General features: G+C 45.3%; 1 protein-coding gene across 3 annotated transcripts in view; it reads left to right on the top strand.

Moving 5' to 3' along the window:
• The first annotated feature begins 2,766 nt into the window (after nucleotides 1-2,766).
• The window catches only part of LOC138527959 (transcription initiation factor TFIID subunit 4-like), a 3,082,360-nt gene continuing 3,060,258 nt past the window's right edge, over nucleotides 2,767-24,868 (top strand). For 2 of the 3 annotated variants that reach the window (XM_069639368.1, XM_069639358.1), the window contains exon 1: nucleotides 2,767-4,204. In XM_069639368.1, coding sequence (XP_069495469.1) covers nucleotides 2,803-4,204 — 1,402 coding nt within the window. In that variant the 5' untranslated portion in view covers nucleotides 2,767-2,802. The remainder of the gene's footprint in view (nucleotides 4,205-24,868) is intronic. The other variant, XM_069639375.1, reaches the window with a different exon arrangement.

Raw genomic sequence — 24,868 nt, 5'->3', positions numbered from 1 at the left:
TAATTGCCAGGGCGACCCATGTCCAGCCCAAATCATAAAAGACGCTGCCCGCAAACTCTCACCCTTCATTACTAAACTTATAAATGCCTCTTTCACATCAGGTACCATACCCAGCAACCTGAAACATTCCTGGGTCCTCCCCCTCCTCAAAAAGCAAACCTTGGACCCCTCCATCCCAACCAATTACCGCCCCATAACCATTGTGCCATTCCTATTGAAAATCCTAGACAAAGTGGCTTACCAACAAATTCAGCACCACCTGGAACTAAACCACCTCCTAGGAGTCCGACAGTCCGGCTTCAGACCACAGCATGGCACCGAGACTGCACTCCTAGACCTTAAGGCACAAATAGACACACTAAGAGATAAAGGCACGACTTCACTCTTACTACTCCTTGACCTCTCTGCCGCATTCGATCTGGTAGACCATGCAATACTATGCAATCATCTGGTCACGGCAGCCTGCTTCTCCCAGGAAGCAGTTGCATGGATCCAGTCTTTCTTAGATAACAGGACAATGCGAGTCTTCTCTCCTCTAGCAGCTGCTGACCCCGCACCTATTACTTGCGGCGTACCTCAAGGATCCTGCGTATCTCCCACCCTCTATAATATCTTCACAAAGCCCCTTTTCGATGATCTAGACCGTCTTGGTATCACCTACACCAACTATGCAGACGATACACATATCCTCATCCCGTTGATGGGAGATTATGACAAAGATTTGGCCTTTGTGAATAGAGTCTACCTCATCATCCAGGCATGGATGGCCGCCCACGGTCTATGCCTGAATGATGACAAAACTGAACTCCTCATTCTAGGCACTTCTTCCAACATAAAAAAACTGGGCCCCAACTATGACTCCTTCATAATTGACAATAAAATCATTACTGTAGCCAAAGTAGTTAAAACCCTCAGTTTTTATAAAGACTCCACGCTTACCTTTGGTAAACCAGTGAATTCCACAGCTTCAGCCACCTCCTACACCTGCAAGCTAACTAGAGCAGCCAAGCCCTTCCTTTCACCTAATAATTGCGTCCTTCTAGCAAGGACATTAATCCTGTTGAAACTAGATTACTGCAACGCTCTCTACATAGGCAGTAACAAATACATCACCTCCAAAATTCAGACACTTCAAAATAATGCCCTGAGAGACGCCCTAAACTTCCCTAAAAATGCCCACATATCAGACCTTAGGAGATCTACCAACTGGTTTTCCACTAAAGACAAAATCCTCCTCAAAACAGCCTCCCTTACACACAAATGCCTCAACCATGCAGCCCCGCAATACCTTATAGACAGATTCACGCCCCTTACGAAAAGCTAACTCTAACCTTTTGTTAGTACCCAGATTCAAACTTACTAAATCTAGCGGGAGTAGCTTCGCTGTTAAAGCGGCACAACTGTGGAACTCCCTTCCAACTGCTCTAAGGGAAGATCTCCCTTACCAGCAATTCAGATCCAATCTGATCCAATGGCTAAAAGATCATAATGCCTAACTTCGCCCTACTGTCATTTGGGATATCATGTATATTTTGTATATTTGCTCTGCTCTATTTATCTGTCACATCTGCATTCTTGTAAACTCACTGTACATACTTCTGTGATTTTTTGACACTACATGTCTACAGCATTGTAACCGTAGTTGTACCCCTGTTTATTTGTAACATGTAACCTAAGTTGAACAACCCTCTTTCTGCCTTCGCGCCCGAATACCCTTGGGTCTGGTGCCCAATATAAACAAACAAACAAACAAGTCCCCCTTCTGAAAACCATTCCTCATTCCCATTTGAGCCCCCATAGGGCTCAATGAAATGGGGAGGGAGCTAATAACGGGCCCGCGAATAGCGGGCCGTTATTAGCTCCCTGGTCCCTTAGCGGCTGGTAAAACCAGCCGGCCTTAGTGGGACCCGCAAAGGGACCTTGTAATGCGGCAGTAGGGGGTTAAAGGCACCGGCATCCTTACCGGTGTCGTTAACCCCCTACCGCCATACTCGTAATGAGGCCCTATGAGTGGTAAGAACCCAGAAGACTATCTAAGTTTTCACGTGAAGGGGGGAGCATGTACCTGGGACGGACTGGACAATGAACACAGGGACCAGTGCATTAGCAAATGTTTATTTTAAGGTTTTATTAATTGGGATAAAGGAGGAATGTTATATCCGCCTCATGTCCTGCATGTGCAGGACCCGCCCTGCTGGAGCCCAGCAGTTCGGGATGCGCCATTTAACTGGTGTGTTGTGTCTTCTTTGCATACAGCAGCGCATTAGAAGGCCCACATGCACCGCCTAGCCCGATCCCCGCCTGCTATCCCGGCAGGGGAACTTTACAGTTTGCAACTGCGATTGCTTACTGATTTAAGGACTATAGCATTGTTTAAAATGTTTATTGTTTTGCTTTTAGAAAGTTTGCTAGTGTTGATGTAATAAAAGAACAATACTTATAATCATAGCATGTACAATTAAATGATAAAACTCATTAAAAAACACGTTATATTAATGCAATGTTAGTATCGAATTCCTTTGTGTTGTTAGGAGTCTGTCAAGCTATAATGTTGTTTTGAATGGGACTGGTCCCTGTTGTAAAGGATTTACTCTTGCCAGGGATGTATTCATTGCTAGGGGCACTTGATAACTAGCGTGCTGCTGTTTACGATTTCGAGTCACCGCGCGAACGCCTTCATTGCTGTCTCATTTGATAAACTAGGGATCCTCTTACGTCACCTGACTCCCATCATGCCCCGGGCAGTATCGCAGGCGCAGTAAAAACAAGCTCCAAAAGCTTTGCAGGATTCAGACAGGCAAGATGGCGGGCTCGACTGATCCTCTGGAGGAGATGCTCTTCTCCGAAGTGGACGAAAAAGCCCTCAGCGACTTAGTGGGTTCCCTGGAATCGCAATTGGCCTGGCAAGAGTCTGCTGGAGTCGGGGGTGGCATTGGGGCAGTCCGAGTATTGAGCAGTGCTCAGCAGCCGCACAGGACTGGCGGCTTAATGCACAGTGCACGGACAGCGATTGTGGACAGTAGACGGAGTCTACCGCTCTCAACTGTCAGCACTCTGCCTGCTGCTGCGCATGTAAACAGTAAGGGCAGGCAGCAGCCGCCACATGTAGCGCCTCCTGTCACAACACTTATCAGCCACTCTGCACCAGCAGCACTTATGAGTTCCCCTGTCACTATAGCACCAATTAATCCTTGTGCTACAGCCACAAAAGCGATGACTTCCAATATCACATTAGTCAATTTGTCACCCATGAGAAATTCTGCACCAGCCACAACATCGATGAGCTCTCCAGTCTCGGTTTCGTCACTTCTCATGGGTATTTCTACCTCCTCCAATACCCCACCTGCAACCACAATACTTCCTGGGACAATAAACTCCACGCAGTCTGCGATGAATAGTCACTTCCGCCAGTCAACTAATCCCGGACCCGCACCTCTCACTTACCCTTCTAATGAGACTAACACAGCCTCTTTAAGTAGCAGTGTAAACTGCACCAGCTCAAATATAACTGTGCTCTGCAGTGCGAAACCGGCAACGTCTGTCTCTCATCAAGGTCTGCTACAAGGCAATGTGCTATGTGGTGCCAATCAATCGACTGTCCCTTTCCAGAGATTTTCTGGCCCTGCGCACATAGCTGCTATTACACAAAATGGTCACTGCAGCTCATTTGACCCGGTCTTTATGCAGAATGCGGACGGTGGCAGGCACACTTCCACACCAACGTCATTAACACACATTGTAAACCACCAGAATTCAGCTATAAGTCACTGCAAGCTGGAAACCCACAAGGAGCCCAAATCACCAATAGTACACCACCCGGGAACAGGAGCTGTGCTATGTAAGCCCACTACGTCCCTTCCAATGATGACACCTGCCAACAGCTTGGCACCCCATTCTCTTGGCGCTACACACCTATCATCCAACACTGCTATTATAAACCCGGCCAGTAAACCGCCCCTTTATGGGATGGGACATCCATCATCTGTTGTTGGTGCCATGCAGCAGAACCTGGGTCTGCCAGGTCAAATGACAGGGGTCATGCAGCAGAGCACAGCAGCTGCACATGTCATGTCTACCACATCACTGTCGCCATCACCTATGCCTTCAATGGGTACTGCTCAGAGAATCGTGGCCCCACCGCTCGTTGTAAGACCTCCTCAACAAGCCACAATTCAGTTGCCTCCTGGTTTTACTGTACCACCTGGTAAGTGCATTTTAAATTATACAAACTGTTTGCTTTTTACAAGTACCTTTTACAAATATATAAATGGTAAAGGAACGTTTTTATTGATTAAATGCCGTAGCAGGATACCTATAGATTTATAATTGAACCCAAACTAGATCCTCAACTACAGAGCATCTGTCAGTTTTACAACATGAATCCATTGCTTTGAATGGCACTAAACCTCTGTGATAAGGATTCTACTGAAATCCAGTGAAGTTGCTGTTTTAAAGGATCACAGTTTTATTATTGGTGAGTTATACACACTCATACAGCTTCTAAACACTGGACCTGGGATCGTACCCAAATTGCATGTGGGAATGTCCCTTTCTCCCTGACTGGCTGTTGAGTGGAAAGATCATTTATGGCTCTGGGGCTGCCTCCTGTCAGACTGACTGGAGTGGTTACACCCTTGTGGTGGGACCTGTATGAATGAAGTCTGAAGTCAACTCCCATTCTGTGTTGTGGGTGTCTGGTTTGGGTGAATGGCCTGACTGCATGAATGCACTTTTGTATGATTAGCTGGCTGAGCCTGGCTCAGCTTGAGTGAATGGAGAACCAATGTGTATAACTAGGGACCTCTCACTCACCAATTGTTCAGAGGCTGAAGCAAGAAGAAGCTGTTCCCGAAGCCCAGCTGGAGGAAGAAGTCGGCTGCTGCTAGTCTTCATCGAAATCTGAAAGCTGCTGTGTTCGAGCTACGAGGGACTATCGTGCACCTGCTGCTCTTCATTAGAAGTACACTGGACAGTTCTGTGGGCCTGTCGTCCAGAGAAAGGATTTTCGTGAGTCCAGAAGAGTGCTTGGACATCCTGATCTAAGGAAGTCCAGTTGTCGCCTGGGTCTGAAGGAGTGCTCGTAACTGCTGGAAGCCGGTTTACTTCGTATCACGCAGAAGAGGGGGTACCCTGGCATAGTGCTGCTTGACACTGGACCTGCGAAATTTCCACCTGCTCAAATCATATTTCAAGGGACATCCCTGGCACGACATCTGACCACTTTTTCCTGCCGTAGAAGATCCTAGTTCACTGTGTGCAGTGGAAGGTCCGCCAGTGGTTTTCCCGCCACCAAAAACCGAAAAAGACACCCCAAGGGTCCTGCCTTAATGAAGGTCTGTATTCCAGTCCAGTGGTCCAGTCCAGGTCTCCAGAGGTCTGTGCTGCGGCTGCAGCACTGAATAACCAAAAGTTGGTCCACCGCGCAATCCTGAAACCCTGCACCTACTTCGTCACCGAAAGGCATCCAAGGTCCCCAAGGGTCTTATCCTCTTCAGCCAGGCCTTTTCGCAGTCCACAAATTTCACCTTCAAGGGACATTCACAGCCGGAGTAACGACTTGCTAACGGAGACCACCCCGAAGACCGAAAGTGCTGCCTTTCTGACACTGCCTGAGTCCTCCTTTTCTCTTGACCCTGGCATCCCAGCGACTCCTTGCAAAGGGGATCCATCCTCAAGGAGTCCTGTCGGGCAAAGCCAAGAAACTCCACCACTTCGCCTGCCAAGTCAGCAAAGGTACTGTGATGAGAAAGAGCATCTTCCAGCCTCAGAAATCATCCAGGGGCCCCAGATCCATCTTGGATCCTGTTCTCCTGTGGCATCTCGGGTTCTTTGGGGTGGTGGAACCTGTAGAAGTAAAGCTGAATATTATTGACCAATTTTGGAATGTAATAGAAAAGATAAGGTACACCCTTACGTTTGCCTCGCAGATTCCCAGGTGGGAGAGATCCTCATACAGTATCACTATTTATTCTAAAGAAACTATACTGCCTATGTCCTTAAACTAATCTGCCTTTCTTCCTTGATCTATGCATTAACACCTTGGTTAGAAATTAACGTGCTTTTTAGAAACTGCCAGCAGTAGGTGCATTATTAATGAATCTAATTATTGTAGTACCACATAGAGTATATATTGTATTGCCATTATTAGAATAGTAGTACCAAAGTACAAAGTGTTATTGTTTATATGTATATATTTATCTGAACCTTATTTTATATAATGAAGCTGTGTTATCACCTAACATAATGTGTGGACATTCCTTTGCAGGGGCTTGGGGACTCACTGTACTTAAGAACCAGCCTGCATCACCTCCTGAGAGCTCAAGCCTTGGTTGCTCGTCCATAGCTACCATATAGAGACCCTTGGCTGGGTGCTCTGTGCATCCACCACGACCAAATAGAGGGCAGAAATATAGATACCCCCTCCAGTCTTTACAATAACGTATAGTGTAAAGAACATAACACATTGTATGACAGGTCACAAAATTTAAAGCACAGTTATCACAAAATATGTATAGTATTTTATCACACAGTTTTAAGACACTCTCTAAATGTATTTAGGCCAGATGTGAAACTGGCACTATCTGGGATGAAGCTTACCAGCATAGGTTTATTCCATTTAATTAATATAGGATAAGTCTCTAAATCATTCACAATGAGAGAGCACAAATGGAGCTATGCAGTGTTTTTAAAAGACAGCCATTGGCAATGACAAGCAATATTAAACTATGTGCATGTGCATCTAGAAGCCTTACCGATATCACACACAAGGTACTTAGCTGGCAGCGAAGTATTTGGTGTATCCATAACAGAATATAAAGCTGTCCAGTGTGGGAGAAGTGCTCTGCAGTTGGCAGCGAAGTATTTGGTGTATCCATAACAGAATATAAAGCTGTCCAGTGTGGGAGAAGTGCTCTGCGGTTTTGCATTTCTGCGGACAGCAGTAACAACTCTAAGCTGGAAACAAAAGTTGTAATCAATCCATCTTTCAGTTTTTGCCTTTGCCTGGTGCTTGGTATGTATAATCGCAGGTGCAAGTCGACTTCTGAAGTCTGCCAGTTCACTACTGTTAATTTAGGTCAATTACTGTACTCTTCCGATGATTGCTTTCCTGTGAATGATAATGTGAACACTAGTGATGGTGCAAGTACCAATGTGAGGGACGGCTCACAATCGATTTCAGAGACAGGTGAAATTGGAATGTGCGATATGATCGACGATTGTAAGACACTGGGCTTACCACCAGCTGACTGTGAGCAGCAGGAAGCAAATGATCCAATATACTCAAGACCTATTGTTGAGACTGCTGAAACAATGGTATCTTTCCCCCTTCAGCATTTTAATACTTATCATTTAATCCACCAAGAGGAGTCTTCCGTTTGTTTGGGAATGAAGTCCACGGTAGCAGCAGCAGCTGGTCTTGTATTGATCCCGCCCCACTCCCAACATTGGATTTAAGAGCTGTGGTGCAGTCTCCTGGATATTTTACAGCGCGTTTCATAGCAGAGGTTCAATCCACCCCCATTTCGCCCCAAGTCCTGTAAGTGGCAAACTGACCGGCCAATGTCAAGGCTGTTTAAAACTCACAAAAATTGTTCTCGAAACAAAGTAAAATGATTTATTTCTTTCTTGTTGCCGGTACATGTACAGACATTCGTATTCATAAAAATGTGCGTGCCTAGGACCTGGAAGAATCAAACTTTATTAACGATGGCAGCATATTGGCTATGTACTTGATGGATGGGGGATGGGGGATGAGGGTGTGCCGGTTTCCCCGATCTCGGGAGATGTAAATTACATTGGTGGAATTCCAACCCAGTCCTATGATCAACTGGAAATAAAAGAATTCTCATCACTTTTGACAGTACATCATTCTCTAACGATTCCTCGTTGCTTATTTCCCCGGAAGTGGGCCATGAGCTTCATCATATGCTACGTGAACTCGATAAGGTTAAACTAACCTAGGGTTTGAAATTGAGGGGAGCAATTTAGCTCCTGCTTTTAGCATAGTAGAACCTGGTTAGCTTGAGCTACTTTTGGCTCTTAGGGCAAACCGATGCTTTCCAAACACATAAATATGACATTAACTTTGAGTATTTGAAAATGTTAATGAAGCAGAATTAGAACACATCTAATATACACTTAAACGCAATGGTTCATACCAAATGGACAAAACTTGAATGGAATATCTCAGGTAGCTCATGGGTCCCCGGCGGTAGCTAGTACCTACAGGGTGATGCCCGACACCCAGGAACTGGTTTTAGCTCCTGCTCATCGAATCTCAATTTCAAACCCTGTTTAAACGGCACCATCAATCTGTGCACTCAACCTAGTCCTAGGCTCCTTTGTGAGCTTGTATGATAACATTAAATAAAACATATCTGCTCACACACTTCAGCTGAGTGAAATAAAAATAACGTTACAAATTTTGCAAGAGTTATTACAAGATCTAACGAAAACCAACCATCCCCTCGGCAAGCAAGCACCTCCTGTAAATCCACCATTTGATCTCCCACAGGGGCCTCCAATAACTGGTGGGCAAACCGTCGTAGGGATGTCTCTTATGGTGTCATAGCATTTTAGGATTGTATAAGTAATAAGATGGAAAACTAAGTTGCAATTTAAAATTCATCTTTTGTAACAAATTACGCATGTTTCCATTGAAAGCAAAGCAGTATTGCACAATTGTATTTTTCAGAGTTCCTGTTCTGTGTGCATTATCATTTGGAGGCAGATCATTTTTACACTTATATTTTAATGTACACTCTAATTATGAAAAGTGTGTACAATGATGAGTATGCACTGTCTAGTTTATATCCATTCAACCTTGCAGTCAATGGGGTACATTACTAATAATCGTCAGTGGCAGCAGAGTCGTTTCTCAAGGGTGGGTGATTGTCATTACACCAAGTACAGGTGTTATAGCCTCTCAAATTTTCAAGACTACAATTAAATCATCCAATACCTGACTGTCCAGGAAATGCATGCACTGTTCAAAAACAAACAAATGAAAGTTACATTTGTAATTGAAATAGAACCGCCACAAAACCTTTCCCTGTGATAATCCAGATAGGTATTCATACATGGTTCGTCCAAAATCTAGGCACTGTGATTGTCATACCTCAGTCGATACTCAGTTTACCGACCTCTGAAGGATGTTAGCTAGTAAGATAGCTCAGCCGGTTGAACGCTTGTTGCTGCGATGTGTGCGTCATCTGTAGAATGCAAGTTCGAATCCCGGCAAGGCCAACTCAGCCTTTCATCCTTTTGAGGTCAGTTGAGTACCAACTTCGATTTGGTGATAATTGTGATAAATATGTTCTATGTACAGCGCTTTGCCAAAAACACTAATTTAGCATGGAGTCCTTGCCACTCTGCACTGGTGTATCATAATATTTGCATACCATTACGTAGTAATAGCTCCAGGAAATGAGGACTTTCATTAAACTATGACTCTTTGTGTGACTTTAACCTGTTTCTGCCTTTATGCCTGCTAACTTGTAACTAAGAGCCTCCTGCACCCGAATGTAATCTTAAATCTGTGTTTCCTCTGTAACAGCGCCTCGATGCCTCATGGGCTGCAAGTGCGCTTAACAAATGCAAATAAATAAATAAAAATAAACATCAAAAGGCAATTCTGCTATCGACCCTCAAAAGACACAATACAATTCATGTTTGCTTTATTATGTAATTTGCTAGGTTTTTGTGTTTTCAACATTTAACTATATACATGCAAGATCAAATGGCCAGACCTTAGAGAAATATTGAAAGGTGTATTATATCACAATGCAGAAAGCTGCCTCATGGTAATGATTTCCATACAGTTTTTGCACACGTCTACTGGATGTCACATACATTTTACTCTCTTGCAAAGGAGAAAAAGTCATTTTTACTCTCTTGAAATTGCATTTACACTCAAGGTTTAAAAATAGGGAGTAAAATACTTCCACCTCAAAATCTTATCTGGAGCACTGACTGCATCTCAGACTTCTTTTGAGCACAGTGATTCTGAGCCTTTGGTTATCGAAGCAGATGGGTTCATTAGGCCAAATCCGGTCTCTCAAAAAAAAACAATTCCTTTCTGCGATTATGGTCTTACCTGAGCATGTGTGTTCTTTCTCCCAACAAAATTTGCCAGGTACCCAAACGCAGATCTATGTATCAACTCAAACATCTGGTAATAGTCATCAAGAAATTAATCTTACTTTTCATAGTGTCAGTTGGACAGAGTGATTTGGAGACGCATTGCAGGGCTTTGGAGGCCCCCACCCGAAATGAGGTTTCAGATTGCCCACATGCGCTTGGGCAACAGGAGATTAGGATGTTGCCATCCAGTTTAACTGGGGTACAATGGCCTATGCCTGATTTTAAAAATCATCAATCCACGCTTGACCCCCGCCCCACATTGCCCCCATTATGTTATTGTCTTTAAATCTCCAGATCTCTAGACATGTTTTCCCACTCTCTAGGGATAGTGCTGTAGACCATAGGATGATGCCTCCCTAACTGAAGAAAATCGACATGTGGATTCCTCTGGTACAGTAGCATACAATGTTCTTTCAACGATTCAAGGGGAAAGTGATAATCTGTGTGCTGTGAAGTATTGTAGGGGTTGCTGTGCCAAACTGTTTAATTTTGGAACTTGTAGTCCATTTGGATGTTGATGTTATTTTAAATAGATCGAATGTGCTTTATCTCCAAAACGTGCCTTCCCTTTGTTTATTGTCGATCAAGGATATTGACTGTTTATTTCTATGATGATGCAAGGTCAGATACTGTGGAGTTTTGTTTTGGATCGAACTTGGTGATAAAGATGATTTTTGATGAAGCAGAAGCCATCTATCTACCAGATGCGATATGATATATTTTTTATAAGGTCAAAATTGTTTGCTGAGAGAATTCCATATCTAGAGTACAGATTCATTCAAGGGGCTCTGCGGATCTGTTAAAATTAACGTGTAGCAATTCTCTCATCAGCTTTCGAACTGTGCATTTTGAAAATCCCATCTGTAATTCTTTGGGTGGCTCAAAAGCTGATTGGTTGCGTGTCCCAGGAACTTTAGCGGGTGGATTAAAGAGGCTGGCTGAAAAGGGGATCGGGCTCTAACATCTTCTGGCTTGTCCCTCTTGAATTGGAATACCACAGGTTTCAACATCTTCATTAATGATCTCACAATGGGATGTATTTTTATTAATTTTGATCTATTTACCTTTCAAGAGACATGGTTAACAACTAATATCTATAGATTTGTTTTGATTTTTTTCAGCAACTCTCGTCCATAGGCATATGGTGATGGTTGGTGATTTTAATTCATAGTTTGGACCACAGGGGAAAGTGGAACCTGTTTTTTGAAGAATGGGAATTACAAATTGAAAATGGCAATATAGAAGGGGATTTATCTCGATAGCATACCTGTAAAAAATGGCTGCTCATTATCAACCATTTGGCTCTTTCTACACCTATGTTTGAGAAGCTTTCATCCTTTAAGATTGTAAACGTGGATCTAAGTGATCACAGTTTTCAAGTCTTTGGGTCTAATTAATATTGCGATTTAATGATCACTCAGCAGGGAAATAATATAAACATGTTTTCAGCAAAAGGAACTCGTTTGCTTAGGAGATAGACGTTTTCGTTGACTCCACTACTCTAGTGGAGAAGCAGTCTACCTGCTCTACTATGAATTTTGTTTCATTTTTATGCAGCAATGAATAGCTAGCTGGAAGGAATGTAATTGGTCAGGTTCTTCGTCGGCACTGCTTTGATCTGCTGGTCGTTCAAAAGAAAAGAGCCAAAAGAAGGTCTTTGAGGCTCCTCTGAAAAAAGGTCCCTTAAGTTATGCTATAAAAATTGGTTTAGAGCGCACCACTATTCCATGGCTCATCGTGGTGGTGAAACCCTGTTAAAGACCCTGGTGTCTGGGAATACGCTGAACTTTTAGTCTACCTATTAATAATCTTGGGACATCCCAGCCTTTGTTGCAATCCAACCCTGTAGCAGAACCTACATGGAACTGTCACTTTTCTGAACTCTATAAGATGCCCTCGAACCCTTATGATTTTAAGTGGGGCTGCCTGCTCTGGGAACTTAGTGTTGAGAGATGTGATATTGAATTTCATATTAGAAAGTCCTCAAATGCCAGAGCGGTGGGGCCTAATGGGCTGAGCAATAGGGGTTTGAAGAATTACCCTAGCCTCTGGGCTTCCATTCTATACATTCTCTTTCGCAGCATACTCGGCTTAAGAAGTACTCCTACAGCCTGAAAGCTCTCTGTAATTATTTCGATTTACAAGAAGGGTGATTGGCTAACTATAGGCTGATCACCCTTCTTGATTCAGACAGCAAGATTTTTTCGCTGCAGTCATTTTGAAGGAGTTGGAGGGGTGGGCTCAGGCAGTTGGTCAGCTTCAAAAATATCATACCGGCTTCTGTAAGAACTTGAGTATACTGCTTAATGGCCTAGTTTTGGACGGCATGAGGGATAAAGCCTGAGGGTCAGAGGGAATGCAGTCACTATTGTTGACTTCTCACAGACCTTCAACACTGTTAATCGCGGATGCCTGTGAGCTAAGCTAAAATCCTGGGGGAGATACTCCTTCCCTGTTGGAAATTATTGTGTTCTTACATGAGGATACAGTGATACAGATACAATTGGATGGATCCGGCTCCCTGTCGAGTCCATTTAACACCCATAGAGGATTCCGCTAGGGCTTCTTAGTAGCGCTGTGTCTGTTTAATCTATACATCTCAGATGTGTCAGAGTTTTGGGAAAAAGCTTCCTTTGCTGGCCCTAAGATCGGCCCTCTAAGAGTTTCCTGGATGGCCTATGCAGACAACGTAGCCCTGGTCGATCATACTCCCATGGGGCTACAGTGTCTCCTTGACGCCACTTCGGATTATGCTCTAATTAATGAGTTTACTGTGACTCTTAAAAAATCTGTTATTATATGTCTAAACAAGAGCTTGAATAAGCCTTTTGGCTTTACTTGGAGATTGGGAGATACGGTCTTGGTTGCATTAAGAAGTGCAATGTATCTGGGTTTTGACATTCATGCTGGCCCGAATAAGAACTTGATTATTACAAGGCTCCTTAAAGAAGCAGATCAGTTTTCATTCCAAATGAGGAACATTTGTCATACATACTGCAGGTTCTCAATCAAACTTTTAGTATAGATTTACAAAGCTAAGGTGGTCTCTTGAATCCTTTATGGCTGGGAAATAGATCACCAGGCATATGATATCAGTTGGGTTTGTCTAGAAGGATGCATTTTAATGCAGATTTTTAATTTCCTGCAGAGTCTTCCAATGGCCACCATGAGATTTGAGTTGGGTTTAGTATCTCTTCAGGGATGGCTACACTGGAAGATTGTATGGTATACACATTGTATGGTAAGTTGATGGCCCCTCCTGTAGGTCCAATGTTAATGGATCTGAGTGTATCGTTGGCGGAAGGGAAATCTGCCACCTTGCATATCTTGAAGAATCTTGCTAATTCCATTTTAAGTGACTGCAAACACTCAATTAATGCTCTGGTCTTGAACCCGAACATTGTAAAATGATCAGTGTTCAATTTGGACTGGATTGCCACTATTGCGAAAATGAGAAGTTATAAAATCCACTCTTCCGTCTCTATTGCTGATACATCTTTGGGCACAACACCTCTCAGAGCGCTCCCCTTGGGCATTGCTGGCATGGCCTGTCTGGTGTTTTTTTGTATCCTCTTGGTGTCTTTCAGCCTATCAGGCATTCGTTGAATAAATAAGGCCTTTCCCTACCTGCCGCCGCAGTGTCGCCTGAAGACACAGAAAGACTATTGAAGCAGACAGGTGGAACAGACCCCAAAGAGGAAAAAGCCAAGAAGGCAAAAAACCCTGCAGATTTGATGGACGATAGTCTGGTCAGAAGGATTCCGCAGATAGCAATTCCAGAAGGAAATCCAAAAGGAAAGCTCTAGGGTGAGGAGATGAATGCCAGCAGCAGGCACAGGGGAAGAAGCACAAGGGGGATACTTCAGAGAGAGAGGAAGACAAAAGGGGGGACCACCGCAAAAGGCCAAGAAGGAGGAAGCAGCAGGGGAATGGCAGGGCAGAGGGAGGCAAGAAGGGAAGAACCTCATCTTACCAAGGGGGAGCCAAAGGGTTGCATCGCGCAAAGCCCGTGATCTCTGCTGAATAAAAAGGAATTGGAGGAACGGACACAATATTGAAAAAGACTAGACCGCTGCTGAAATTATTGGTCTAGCATGATGGCACATTACGCTGTACTGCGCCATCATTTCTACAGCGACCACAGCGCTGTAACAATGCCACCTTATTTGTGCAGGTTGCCCAACCCCTATTGGTGTAATCAGTTTTCTTTTTTTAATCGATTTTATTGAGTTTTGTTGAATGCCAGTCATAGTAAAAACAAAATGATACACTCAAAAATACAGAGCAAAGTCGGAGCTTTTCAAAAGTATTGTCTAATCATACATTTTTTAGATAGGTCCAGCTTCGAGTTGTGAATCTTCAACATGACTTTCCCTTCACCCTCCCTCCACCCCGGTTGTGTACCAATTGTTTGAGTCACAATTGCTCGAATGACAATTGACCTTTTCACAATTGACCGAATTGTGAAGGTCAATTGTTAGATATGTGCGGGGGAAACCCCCCGCAACCCTCCACCCAACGCAAACCCCTCCACCAAAACCCCTTACATATATATATATATATATATATATATATATATATATATATATATATATATATATATATATATATATATATATATATATATATAAAAATAAATATCTGTATCACCAAACCAATATATATAGGTCAATTGTGAAAAGGTCAATTCGGACCCTTGAAATTAGGTCAATTGTTCATTGGAACAATTGTGCTCTTACAATTTGGGTAATACCTCCACCCCCCCATGGGCTGAGCAAGCATCTTTATTGACATGTCTGTGTGTGTCTATGAGTGGACACAGTGTGTAGGCGAGGGGACTGCCTCGTTGGGAGAGTCTTCTTATGCCTTCATTCATAGCTGTTCAGATCACATGTGTTAGATTACAACCCAGTGTTTTAGTCAGTTTCGACCCGCCCCGATAGGGGGGGAGCTCCATCTTCCACTCCCCTGTTCATCACTATGGTGTTCCTGACAAGTGTTTACTCGTAAAGTCCATCCATAGGGCCTTGCATTGTGAGGATCTTCCATGAAGGGATGCTGTTATCTTTTCCATTATGTATATATTGGAGGCCACGTTAATCCATTCACTCTCACTCGGAACCATTCTAGACTTCCATTTCATCACGAGTATTGCATGGGCAGCTAGCAATAACTGGGGGACCAAACCTTTAATCTTATTCCATTTGGCTTCACTTTTTTCAAGGCCAAACAATACACGATGGGGGTTTGCAGCAGATCTGTGGATGCCGTCTATGTGTCTAATCCAACCCAGGACCTCATTCCAGTATACTCTTATTCAGCGACATACCCACCACATATGCCAATAGTCGGCGACCTCACCACATTCACGCCAACATTGCGGACTGGCTGTTTGGAACATCCTAAAGAGCCTGAGAGCATTGCATTGCCATCTGTGTAATAATTTGATGGCGTGTAATTTGTATTGATTTGATATGGATGTTTGCGAGGCCGCTTTACACATTCTTCAACACATGTCTGGGCTTATATGTTCGCCTATGTCCCATCTGCCTCTTAATGGTTTCGTAGTCCCATCCCCTGCCTCTACCAGTTCTTTATACATGGCAGATATTAAGCCCTTCATCTCTGTTCTGGTGTCCAATAGCGTTTTAAAGGGGGTAAGGTCCCTCTTCAGCTTGTCCCTCCATTCTGCTTTCGTCAGAACGCTTTTTATCTGTAGGTATTGAAAGATGGATAATGTGCCTATCCCCAGGGCTTGTGTTATAAAAGAGTCCTTTTTCAGCAGTTGTCCCACCCTCTACACCGGCCTCATACCACGTCTGGAACCTCCCCACATTGGGAATGTGTTAGTTAATTCCAGGGGACCATAAGTGGCTCAGTGGGGATGGCCATGTGGAGACCTTTTGCATCCTCGTACCCTTTCTCCAGATCCCCCATATAGTGCTCATTATCGGGTGGTTTTGGATTCTATTTTAAAGCTTTTTCCTGGGGGCCCATAGCCACTCTGAAACTGTGGCCGGTGATAGGTAGTGGTTGTCCATGGTGATCCATTGGGGTTCTTTGTGGTTGCGTAGATAGGGGATTAGGACTCGCAATTGCGCCGCTTCGTAATATTTTCTCAGGTCCAGGAGGCCTACCCAGCCTTTGTCCTTGGGAAGTGTTAGGGTGTCGTATGAGATTCTAGCCTTTTTCCCCTGCCAGAGGAATCCCACAATGGCTCTCTTGACCTCCACAAAGTAGTTCCTTGGCATCTCGATGGGGAGCATTTGGAAGGGTTATAAGAACCGGGGGAGACACACTATTTTAAGAGCTTTGAGTCGCCCTAACCATGAGATTGTCGGCTTGCTCCATTTATTAAGGCCTGTGTGGAACCTTTGGAGAAGGGGAGGGAAATTGGCTTCGTATAGGCCGCCTAGATCTCTCATGATTTGTATGCCTAGGTATTTCAGTTTGAAGTGTTCGATCTTGAGACCTAATAAGGAGAATATGTCTACGTTTGTCTCCATTGAACCCTGCAAGGGGAAGAGAATAGACTTGGCTTTGTTCACTTTAAACCCAGAGAGTCGACCATAGTCTTCTAGTAGATGAAGGGCCCGGGGGATGGATGTTATGGGGTTAGTCATATGGATAAGTATGTCATCAGCGTAGAGGGTCCCCTTGTACTCAACTCCTCCCAGTTGCATTCCCTCTACCCGGAGGTCAGCCCTCATCTTTTGTGCCAGGGGTTCCAGGGAGAGAGCGAGGAGGATTGCTGAGAGAGGGCAGGGAGTGCCTCGTTCTAGTTCGAACCATCTGGAGTATTCTCCATTCACAAATATAGATGCTTTAGGAGATGTGTACACCGCCTGTATTCCCTTTCTGAACCTCTGGTCTATCCCAACCTTAAGTAGGACTGCTCTTAAAATGTCCCACTCTACCCTTTCAAAGTCCTTCTCTGCGTCGATTGAGAGGAGGACGTGTTCACTGGGCATATTCTGGGATGCATAAATAAGATGGAGTGTTTTGCGCATTGTATCAGCTCCCTGTTTCCCAGTATAAAGCCCACCTGGTCGGGATGGATGAGTTGGGGCATTAGTGTCTCTAATCTAGTGGCCAGAACCCTTGTATAGATTTTCACTTCTAAGTTAAGCAGGGAGATGGGGCGATATGATCCGCACTTTTTGGGATCTCTTCCCTCTTTTGGGATTACCGTAATAAGTGCACGGGTGAAGGAGTCTGGGGCTTTGCCTGACTCTAGTATTTCGTTGACCAGCTATACCATGAATGACGTGAGTTGTGCACTAAAGGATTTATAGAATCCGGCCGTGTAACCGTCTTCCCCTGGAGATTTGCCCAAGGTTAGCCTCTTTATTGCATTTTGGACTTCTTGTTCAGTTGTAGGGGATTCTAACAGCTCTGAGTCAGGACCTGATATCTCAGGCATAGTGATAGTGGACAGATAGGTTTCGGTATCTGATTGGTCAGGGTTTGCTTCCGAGGTGTATAGGGTCTCGTAGAAAGTGGCAAAGGATTCTGGGATGGTGGGAGTGGTATTGGCTGGAGCAAGGTTATCTTCAATTATTTCTAGCACTTTTCGCTTGGTTCTTTGTTCTCTAAGTCTGGTGGCTAACAATGCGTCGCCTTTTTTTCTGTTTCAGGAGTTGGAGCTTGCGCACTATCTGCTCATGTTCTAATAATTTCTTTTTTGTCTCATTGATTTTGTTTAGGTCATTCTCATCTTCCCTCCTGATTTCCCCTTCTAGCTGACATTTCCCAGTTCTGAGCCTGTTTTCGATAATCTGTCTCTCCCTTTTCTTGCGGGACCCTTCTTTTATCAAGACACCTCCCCAGGTAGCTTTCCCCGCTTCCCAGACTACCTGTTTGGATTCCTCGCCGGTGTTTTTCAGTTTAAAATATTCCATTTCTGTGACTCTCATTACATCTCCATTTCGCTTCCGCAATAGGCAAGTTATCCCATCGGGTGTCGGCTACCACCATGTCATGGTCGGACCATGTGACTGGGACTATCTCTGATCGTGTTGCAGTGTCTGAAAGATCTTTGGATCAATATATGTAGTCGATCCGGGTAAGTGTGTTGTGAGGGGTGGAGTAAAAAGTGTAACCCCGTTTGTTTTGGTCCATATCTCTCCACATGTCTCTCATTCCATATACATCCATCACCTCAGCAAATTCTGTGCAGTCACCCTTTTTCTGGTCTCTAGCTTCGGGGTTACCAGGCTTCCAATCCATAGTTGGGTCTGCCCATTGGTTGAAGTCCCCTCCTAGAATGATATGGCCTGAGGCCTCTAGCATTATTTTAGGGATCGTTTTAACCAGGAAGCGGGCCTGTCCTGAATTGGGGGAGTAGATTGTGGCAATCGTGACCTTGACTTTTCCAATAGACCCCCCGTCACCAATAGGGCCCGCCCCTCTACATCGGGCCAGGTCTTGGCGGACTCAAACTCGATTCCTTTTCTAATGAGGATCCCCACTCCTCCCTTCTTTAGTGGACCAGATCCCCAGAACTCTGTACCCATACGCCTCCCGAGGATGTGCTGCTCCTCCCCTTTGGCATTTTTAGTCTCCTGTAGTAGGAGAACATCTATCTTGGCCCTATGGAATTCTCTGGCTACTAGTGATCTCTTAGTTGGTGAGTTGAGACCTTTTACACCGAGTGTCCCTACCTTTAGGGAGTCCCTTCCCCTTGCATCAGATGTCAGTGCCATTGAATACTTTAGTGGGGAATTGGCTTACATTCCGTGACCAATAATCTGTCTGTTCGTCGAACATCACACTATATCCCGCTTTTTGAACCAGTGGAGATGCTGCTTCGGCCCTGTCCCTTCGTCTACCCCCTTCCCTACCGTCTTCCCTCCCATTTCCCAATTGGTGGCGTCCGATCGAGCCAGGTTGATAGCTCCGGCCATGCATTGAATCACCAGTGGGGGCCTTTACTTCACAGCCCATGACCTGATAAGAAACCTCAATGTTAATTGAGCCCCTGTTGTCCCCCCTACCCCCCCAGTTCACATGTCGTGGCTGTACTGGAGACATAAGGTCGACCACTTAGGCAAGTCACATTCTTTACAGCAGAGTGTTTCTATCTTACGAAGTTCAACAATACTTAGTTTTCCCCTTCAGGGGAGGCATTGTCCCTCTGATATGTTCTTGAGCCTTCCACATGCTTTCTCCTGGGGCCCTGTATGTGCCATCCTCGATCCTCACTTCTCGACTCTTCTCGAGCGTCTCCCTCTTCCCGAGGTCCGATTAGGTCAGAGATGCATGCCTTAATTTCTTTTTCCGATCTTACTCGTATCTTTGTTCCTTCATGTTCAAAGGAAAGGGAGAAGGGGTAGCCCCACCTGTATCGAATGTTCTGTTCCTTCAATCATTTTCTGAGGGGTCCGCACATCCGCCTGAGGGCCAATGTTGGGGAGGAAAGGTCCTGGAATATTGATATTTGAGCGTCTCCTAGAGTAATCGCCTCACTACTTCTTGCCTTTTCAAGCACTCTGGCCTTGTCTTGGAAGCAATGTAATCGTGCGAGGACCGATCTTGGTCCCCCCTGGCGGCCCCCAGTTCTGTGGATTCATTCTGTTTTGGGTTTGTCTATTGCATCATCATCGACTTGGAGCTTGATGATGATGTGGAGCTTTTTCATGAGATTGCTGTCAGTTCCATCTTCTTGTTCGGGTATCCCAAAAATGTGCAGGTTATTCCGTCTTTCCCGATTTTCCAAATCGTCCATTTTGAGCTTAAAGTCCTCTTGTCATTGCTCCAAGTCTGTTATCCCATGCTCAAACTGTGCTTCAAGGGTGTCTATAGACGCCTGATTATTTTCCACTCCTTCACGTCTTCCTTCCATATTATCCAGGCGTTGTGTGATTTTGTCTATTTTGCCGCCTATGTTCTTGATTTAACCCAACAGGGCTGCAGTGTCTCCTTTCGTGGCTGCCGATTCATTTACTGTGGCATCCATCGCTGCCATGGTATAGCTGTTAAAGCGCTCATTTAGGCATTTTGACGCTGGGTAGTGATTGCGTTAGGAGCAAGTCGGTCCAAATGCTTGATGGAGGTTTTGAGTGAATATCAAGTAGTCTTACAGGGCGCTGAGGAGTTGGGCGCTTGATTATGCCCTTTTCAAGATCTCACCAGTATTGCTGTAGGTAGGGTTTCAGTTGTGTGCGCCGGTCATTAGGGCGGTGGCAGTTCACTAACGTCCTCTTGGCGTGTGGGGTAGGGCCCAGTTTTTCCACACCACTCTTTCCTCTTTGATTGTTTGGCGTGTTGGGTTGGTCCCCGTACTACTTTCTTAGAGAGAAGTTGAGCCGTGTGTACGTGATACACTTGATGTGAATGAGGATGTCTTCAGATTTATTCCAGGAGCGGGCGGCGATGTTAGGGCTTTTGTCAAGTCTGCCACAGATGAGCCAATCCCAGGGTGTGATTGTCCTCACCTTGAGGAAGAAGGCCGGTGGTAGTGCCTTTTGCCACTTACGCTAGGCTCTCTCCTTTTTCTCCTTTCACTCCTTTCAGGATTGTATCCAGTGGGGTCGCTGTGCACTTCCTCCTTTTGCCCAATTGTGTAAGGGTGTATGGCGCGCTGAGGTTCGGATGTTGGGTGGGCTGGGGTCCGATGGGGCCCAGGAATGAGGCGTTGCTGGGGTTCACAAGTTCACTTTCTCTTAGTGCTGTAAATTGGGAGCTGCAATTGTTTATTTCAGTGCAGCTTGCTTCTGCACATACGTTGTGTCGTACGGTTTTCGACTGGTTTCGTGTGGTTAGGTAGATAACCCTTTGTTGCGCTCCCCGCTCCCTGTTCTGTTCTCTGCCCGCTCAGGTGGCGCTATGCACTGGGTCAGGGTTTGGTGCTCACATATGAGGTCGCTGCAAATGGGGGTGCCCAACTATGTTTGCAAAGCTCCAGTAGTTGGTATGGGAGCATGCAGGGTTGTTTAGCTCTGGACCACTCTGGGCCGTCGGGGCACAGGGGTGAGCAAGTTCTATTATATACGACTCACCTCACGGATGTCCGATGCGCCTGCAGGATCTTCCTCGCAGATGCCTGTTGTCACGGAGGTCCGTGCGTCCTCAGGGTTCCCGGAACACTTCAAGGCAATGTATTCTGGATCTTCAGAGCCACGGTGCAAGCAGGAAGAGGCTTAGGGGCGCAGGGCACCTCCCGTGCGTCTCCACTTCTGGTCCCACGCGAGTGGGGGGCTCCGGCCACTCCTGCCATGCAGCCCAACCTCGCGGGCTCCAGGACACAAGGCGAGGACGCGCACCGTTGAGGGTGCTCTGTCGGTATGGGTATAGGGAGGAGGGGGTCATGGGCTCCGGAAGGTCGCTCTCATCCCCGCTGGGTTTGTCGTCCTCGTCTGTTCGCTTGGTCTCCAGCCTGTGTTCTATAATTCGCTTACCTTTCGGTGCCAGGGTGGGGTGTGTCACGCCGGCGAGGTGTCCATGGCGCTGCAGGGCGACCATCCAGCAGCGCTGAGTCAGTCAGTTCACGGGCACCTGCCCACTTTCATTTTCACCGGTCCGGGTCCGGCAGGCTGTAATTTTTGGGTGATGATTTCTAGGGGAATCCCACGCCGATTTCCCGTGAGATTTCTGCTGCTGGGGAATGGGGGGATATTCTCACTGCAGCCGCTTGTTGTGTATCTGCAGCGGGAGGTCCAAAAGTGGGGGCTCAATCCAGTTTTTGGGCCGTAGTAGCGGGGCTCACAGAGAGAGCATGATTGCCTGTGCGCCCCCTGGTGGCCAGTGGTTATCAATTTTTAAGATTCAGTTTGAGCCTGCTAAATAGTAAGGAGGTGTTGATGGCCCATCTAAACAGAGTAGAGAACTCTGCGCCTTGTGATATTTGTGCTAATGTGGAATTGGTCGCAACAACAATACATATCATGATTTATTGTGCAGCTCTCTAGGAAAGTACGGTGCAGTAATTTTCGCAATTTGTTGATCATATTACATGGTTGAAAACAGATGAATTTTGGAATAGATTGAGTTAAGGAGTCAAAACACCACTGACAGTCCCGAGTTTTAAAATTCTTAGGTAAAATAGATTTTTTATTAAAATCAGATGGTAAGGATTAATAATTTAATGCTTCATGCTGATGCCACTCTGCATATGATTATCTGTGTATCATACTGATGTGTTGGAATCCTGCAATTGTAGAGCGGTTCTTTTTACGGTTTTACCTTTTTGTATATTGATGAAATGTTATATTTTCGAATTGATCTATTTCTGTTTTAATGTTTTATATTGACCAATTCTGGGGTATGATTTTTGTAATTTTGTGTGAATTATGTGAAAGGTTGAATCTGTTACCCGAATCACATTAATTAAAAATAAATACGTATTTGCTCCAGAAAACACCCACCCGGTGATAGCACCACATGTGTAATAGACCATCTGCAGCAGAGAAAATATTGGTCATTCATCAGGCTAGTATCAAATTTGGTCAGTCGACAAGGAGTATAGATCCGTCTGTTTAAAACTTTACACTGAATCTACCTGAACCAAGAATTGTATGATACTTCCTTCGTCACTAGGCTGTAGTGACACCATGTCTCATACTGTACACAGGCCCCTAAATCGATCTCCCATTGTTTGTGAACATTGGTTTGGTTGGCCGCTGTTTATAATTGCACACAGTTATGCAAGAATTAAATTAATCGCCTGCCATTACCTGCATGGATAATGAACTGTAAACAGTGATGTGTTAGGTTCGGCCTAGAATGAAGGCTAGGGCACTGAAATGCTCATCCAGTGGTATTGTAGCATTGCTGTCGTGTCATTACCTATTTGGCCTAAATTCTCCAGGGGTACGACGGTCCACTCCAGGAACATGTCACCCACAGTGAGAGACCCCTCTATGTGCTTTTGTGCAGACAGATCTACATCTGATGTTGGGGCTCGCCCTGGACATTTCCATAATCTAATCTCCTGAGCGTAGCAAACTACTACATTTAGGTGCCGAAATATCGTAGCCCAAGCGCATACCACAGTGTTCACTGGGTCAAACCCTTACACCCAATGGGAAACTTCCTTTCCTCGCAATCCTGCCGTGTGGGAGTTCCTGCCTGACATGTAACAATGTGCACAAAAATGCACCCTGAAGCGAAATTGTAAAGTTCAAAATCGGTGCTGCCAAGCCCCGGGGGCTGTATGGGCGTGTGAAGCTCTCCCACTTTATGCGAGACTCCTGTGATGAATTCTGCAGAGTCATCACGGAACCCCATCCTCCAATGTGGCCAGGGGAAGGCAGCCGCTACCTGATCCTAACCCTGGGGGTTGTATCATGAAGGGGGATCACATCGAGGGGAGATAGCTGTCAGGGAGAAGTGATGACTCCTTTGGGAGGGACTCGATATTCGTCATTTTATGAGGATGAAAACCCTGTAAATCCCAAATACTTAATGGCATGCGGTTATTGTACACGTCCCTCCAATGAAACTACCCAAAGAACATGCTATGAAAAGTCATCTAATCAGAGTAAAATGTGTAATTTAGGAGTTCAGAAAGTACAACTGACATCCCCTAATTTTCATGATTCTGCTTTGGGTAGAGCTCCTCACACCAATGTTAAGTCTATAACATTGCCTGACTCTTAACAACCATCAGCTCCCCAACACTCCCAACTAAATGTCAAAAGATAAATACCACCATGGACTTCAGGGCCCATAATGCCTGTGGTACTGGGATGGGAAGGGAGGACTAGGAGTTAATGAGGATCAGAAATATAATTGAAACAAATGTGCAGTCTAGTCGTTATTAAGCAAGGTACTTGAGAGGGACATTTAAATCCCACGGTCCATTGCAGCTGGGGAGGTACATGGAAGTAGTAGCAGAGGCAGAAGCAATCCAATGCCCCGAAATTGGCAGAGAAGCAGAACAAAGAACGCAAGTTGAAGCTGACGCAGAGAGAAGAGGCGGGTGGCATTGCTGAGCGCACACAGCAGGAAGCCACGTTGTATATGGTGGTGGAAGAAGAAGCCCAGCCAGTTGGGAGACATGCTCCCAACCCAACGTGAGCTGCTTCAGAGTGCAGGAAGATGCGGAACCCCTACAGAGCTGGCAGTGCTCCGGCGCAGAACTAAAGTGCAGGCCGCTGATGTCATGCAGCAGCTGTCACCAAATGAGGCAGAACGCAGAAGGTCCTCTGCAGAGGCCGAGAGGAAAACAGAGACGCCCAAGAACAGCAAGTTGGCCTACAATTAGAGGTGAACCCAGGGCGCTCTGAGCTGGAACCTTGGCAGCAGATAACAATTTTGAATACCGAACAAATTAAAGTAAAGAGTCGGAACAGGCGCAATTCCCCCTTCGATGGGATGCCAACCTGGGGAAAACTGTAACTCGCATTACCCACAGCCAAAAGGCTGCACAGAAGTAGCAGAAAGGCAACCAGGGCAAAATTCCCCTTCTTTGGGATACAAACTTAGGGAAACCTGTAACCCCCAATGTCAACAGCCAAGAGGCTGCAATGAAGCAGTAGCAGAGAGGCGAAAAGGGTGCAACTTCCTTTTTATGGGACACCAATAGGGGGGAAGACCTATAACCCACATTGCCAACAGCCAAGAGTCTGTGAAGGAGTAGCAGAGAGACAAAAAGGGCGCAACACCCCTCTATGGTACACAAACTTGGGGAACCTGTAACCCACATTGAAACAAATCAAGAGACAATAAAGAGAGACAGCTTTTGTTCAACCCTCCTCACAAGGGATACTGGTGGGGAGAACTC

The sequence above is a fragment of the Ambystoma mexicanum genome, chromosome 1q (genome assembly GCF_040938575.1).
Source record: "Ambystoma mexicanum isolate Mex_15411 chromosome 1q, UKY_AmexF1_1, whole genome shotgun sequence".
Taxonomy (NCBI): Eukaryota; Metazoa; Chordata; class Amphibia; order Caudata; family Ambystomatidae; genus Ambystoma; species Ambystoma mexicanum.
The sequence above is the reverse complement of the archived record's forward strand: the minus strand, read 5'-3'. Positions and strand labels throughout refer to the sequence as shown.